Below are 4,422 nucleotides of genomic sequence, written 5' to 3'. Positions count from 1 at the left end.
CCCCCCCCTCCCTGCGTGGTTAAGGTGGCTTCATAGCATGCCCTTATTCTTGTCATCTGGGTGACCACCAGCAGATATTAGCGAGAATAGTTGCGGCTCCCATTGTTTTCCTCATTTTGGGAAACGGGTTCGAAATGGCTCTTTGAGTGGTAAAGGTTGCCGACCCCTGCTCTAGCCTTTAAATAGACCTCCTTTTTAGACCAGTTGATCTGCCGCTTCTTTTCTTTTTCTCCTCTGTCCCCCCCCCTCCCTTGTAGAGGGGGTCCGGTCCGATGACCATGGATGAAGTACTGATCCGACTCCGCTTGGGATGGTTTCCTGTGGACGGGACTCTCGCTGCTGTCTTGCATCCGCTTTGAACTGAACTCTCGCGGCTGTGTTGGAGCCACTATGGATTGAACTTTCACAGTATCATGTTAGACCCGCTCGACATCCATTGCTTTTGGTCCCCTAGAGGCGGGGTGGTTGCCCACATATGGGGTCGTCTCCAAAGTTTTCATAGTCATCATTGTCACTGGCGTCCCACTGGGTGTGAGTTTTCCTTGCGCTTATGTGGGTTCTTCCGAGGATGTCGTAGTCGTAGCGGTTTGTACAGTCCTTTGAGACATTTGTGATTTAGGGCTATATAAATAAACATTCATTGATTGATTGATTGAAATGCGTCATCCCATAGTTGTGTTTGTAAAATTAATTTTTTAATTAATTTTTTATTTTTTATAATATAGCGTTAACAAAAAGTCTATTAATCATGACCCCGGAAGTTAATGGGGGTGTAGGGGGGAAGAAATTTTGCGTGACAGCATGTGTACATTTGGAGGGACTGGAGGAGATGCGGAAGAGGGGACAGGGCTGCGGAGGTAGCACTGAGCGCCGGGATGGAGAGTCTTTGTGGTGTCTTGGCTGGGTGAGCAGGTGTCGGACACCGCAGTCTCCTTGGACGTATCCTCGCTCCTCCATGCGGACTGGATACTGGCCGAGTTAGTGGAGTTGGCTCTCTTGGTTGCTTTGTTGGGTCTGCTCTTGTCTCTGGCCATGCTCCCTCCACCCCAGCGGACGATGGCGTGGAACACCGCAGAGGCCACTACAGTGTTTATGTTTCTTTTACTTTTTATTCATAGCTGTATGTAGAAGTAGCTGGTTGTATCCGCTGCCTTAATGTCTTTCATGTCCTTTGTGTTCTTTGATGTTTGATGTTTCCCTCTTACACACGTGAGAGGGATGTGTACTATGGCTATGAGTTGTTGTTGTTTTTTCACTTGGGCTCAGTCTGGACCCCCTCTCCAGGGGCCCAGGCTTAGACTGATTTTTTTTAATTTTATTTTATTTTAATCTTCTATTTTCTTCTCCCTTTCCCCCCCTGTATCTCACCTTTTTTGTAAGGGGCGCTGGAAGCCGGCAGACCCGTCAGCGATCCTGTTCAGTTTGTCGATCTTGAATGGGATTGTGCTGAAAATTTGAATTTTCCTGAAGGAATAAATAAAGTACTATCTAATCCAGGGTCGGGAACCTTTTTGGCTGAGAGAGCCAAAAAGCCAAATATTTTAAAATATATTTCCGTAAGAGGCATATCATATTTTTTTAAACACTGAACACAACTAAACGCGTGCATTTTTAAGTAAAACCAACATTTCTAGAGTATAATAGGTCTCTTATTCTTTGTAATAACATTGTTATTCTGAAGCTAACTGCGGAGGGGGCGTGGCCTGCGGGCCTGCAGCGACAGGTGCGTAGATGGCCCACCTGGACCTTGTTATCTAATCACCTGTCGCTCTGTTATAAGCATCACCCAGGAGGAGAGATGGGTTTGGGGCTGGAAATACAATTGCTGGAAAACAACTGAGAGATTTATTGAAAAATAAAACAATATTGTAACCCTGAAACAGGCTCTCATGTCGGTGCTTGGGGGTCTGAAGAACCCCCAGGAGGGCAAGCCCCACACTAACCAATAATAAATAAATAACTTCCTACCATTGACGCAACTTCTTGAACAGGTGCGGTAGGAAACGGATGGACGGATGAAAAATGCATGAGAATAATTTATAATTTGAACATTATTTTTAACACTGTGATTACAAGTGGAATTATTCATTATTTATCGTGTTAAGCAACGTCAGCTCAGATTTATCAGAGAGCCAGATGCAGTCATCAAAAGAGCCACATCTGGCTCTAGAGCATGGGTGTCAAACTCTGGCCCGCGGGCCAAATTTGGCCCGCCATGTAATTTATTTTGGCCCTTGAGACAATATTAAATTAACATTAGAGCTGGCCCGCCGGTATTATACAGCGGCGGTGCATTCACCGCTAATTCTAATACTTGCTAACCCTCACGATTTCCCCAGGAGACTCCCGAATTTCAGTGCCCCCTCCCCCCAAAATCTACCGGGGCAACCATTATCCCGAATTTCTCCCGATTTCCACTCAGACAACAATATCGGCGGCGTGCCTTAAAGGCACTGCTTTTAGCGTCCTCTACAACCTGTTACCATGTCCGCTTTTCCGCCATACAATCCGCATGCCGGCCCAGTCACGTAATATATGCAGATTCTACACACACACAAGTGAATGCAAGGCATACTTGGTCAACAGTCATACAGGTCACACTGAGGGTGGCCTTATAAACAACTTTAACACTGTTACAAATATGCACCACACTGTGAACCCACACCAAACAAGAATGACAAACACATTTCGGGAGAACATCCGCACTGTAACACAACATCAACACAACAGAACAAATACCCAGGAACCCCTTGCAGCACTAACTCTTCTGGGACACTACAACATACACCCCTGCTACCAACAAACCTCGATGTTGCATGTCACTATAAAGTTATATAAGCCTTGCTTGTTCAATATTCAATGCAAAACTTGTTTGGGTCCCTATTAAAAGGTTAAGTTGTTCAACTTTGGCCCGTGGCTTTGTTCAGTTTAGAATTTTGGCCCACTTTGTATTTGAGTTTGACACCCCTGCTCTAGAGCCATAGGTTCCCTACCCCTGATCTAATCTAATGTGTTGCAATGTAATATTTCATCATTGATATATAAACTATCAGACTGCATGGTCGGTAATAGTGGGTTTCAGTAAGCCTTTAATTTCAATATTAGAGTAAATGTAATCAAATCTGTAAAAAAAAAAAAAAAGGGGGGGGGGGCTGGTATCGGTAACACTCGCCCTGTATGGACTTGGTATCGAATGAGTCGAGTAGAGGATCTTCGGCAACAAGTGGGCGTTGAGTTTCTTCCCCCCGCGCCCTCCCTGGGCTGGGTGAGCGTGGGCGGCCCCGCGTGGCTGGGAGGGAGAGAGAAACACGACACCCCGACAGAAGAGGAGGCGAGGGGGGGCAAGAGGAGGGATCTCCGGCGGGCGAGTGGAAAAAGAAAAAGTGCGAGCCGGAGAAAAAGAAGCGCAGAGAAAGACGAGAGTTTGCCTCGGCGACTTTTACCCGAGCAGCGCCGCCGTTTTTTGGAGCGCGGGCGGAGACGAGGAAGGCGAGCGCGATGACGACGCGGATCACAACACGACCACGCTGCGTGGTTGCGACACGCGGGAGAACATTCTAGACTCCATTCCTGCGCTCCTTCCCAACTTCGGCCTGGGCCATTTCCCCCCGCGGAGTCACACACGCAACTTTCTGCGCACCCGGGGGAATTTAACCCTTCCGGGAAAGAAACTTTCTTTTAAAGTTTTTTTTTTTTTTGTGCCTCAAGCAAAGTGACAATAAAAAAAAAAGGTGATATTAGGATAAATCATTTTCCAACACGGGAGTGTGCTAGCACGCTAGCGAAGCTAACCAACTTTTAAAGTTGGCGTTCGACGGCATAAGTGAGCCGAGAAAGTCCCAGACCACCGCCATGAAGACCCCGGCAGACACGGGTGAGTTCGCGCCCGCTTCTTGTAAACTTATAACAACTATTTCATCAAGTCGGTGGTGTTTTGGAAAGGACAACAACAACAGGGGTTAGCTTTCCGCGGCTAGCACGCTAACTCGCCAGATTAAGAAGTTGATGGAAGGTAAAAGTGGCAGCAAAACTAAGGCGCATGCGCAGCTTCTTCGTCTCAACGTCAATCAAAGTTGATTTGGTCCGAAATCACGAGTGTCTCAAAGGGCTGCACAAGCCGCGACGACATCCTCGGCTCAGATCCCATATCAGGGCAAGGAAAAACTCAACCCAATGGGTTCCACTTAAAAGTCCAGTCCATGGTGGATGTAGTCAATAGTGTGAGAGTGCAGTCCATAGTGGATTTCGTTAATAGTGTGTGAGTCCAGTCCATAGTGGATCTTGTTATTAGGGTGAGAGTCCAGTCCATAGTGGATCTAGTTATTAGTGTGTGAGTCCAGTCCATAGTGGAACTTGTTATTAGGGTGAGAGTCCAGTCCATAGTGGATCTAGTTATTAGTGTGTGAGTCCAGTCCATAGTGG

The 4,422-nt window shown here is 46.9% G+C and overlaps 1 protein-coding gene across 1 annotated transcript in view; it reads left to right on the top strand.

The window, feature by feature from the left end:
- The first annotated feature begins 3,246 nt into the window (after nt 1-3,246).
- erf (Ets2 repressor factor) overlaps nt 3,247-4,422 on the top strand; it is a 71,831-nt gene continuing 70,655 nt past the window's right edge. The window contains exon 1 of the mRNA XM_061897260.1: nt 3,247-3,874. Coding sequence (XP_061753244.1) covers nt 3,853-3,874 — 22 coding nt within the window. The 5' untranslated portion in view covers nt 3,247-3,852. The remainder of the gene's footprint in view (nt 3,875-4,422) is intronic.

The sequence above is a fragment of the Nerophis ophidion genome, linkage group LG04, assembly GCF_033978795.1.
Source record: "Nerophis ophidion isolate RoL-2023_Sa linkage group LG04, RoL_Noph_v1.0, whole genome shotgun sequence".
In the NCBI taxonomy this organism is placed as follows: domain Eukaryota; kingdom Metazoa; phylum Chordata; class Actinopteri; order Syngnathiformes; family Syngnathidae; genus Nerophis; species Nerophis ophidion.
Note: the sequence above shows the minus strand (reverse complement) of the source record. Positions and strands in the feature narration are given on the sequence as shown.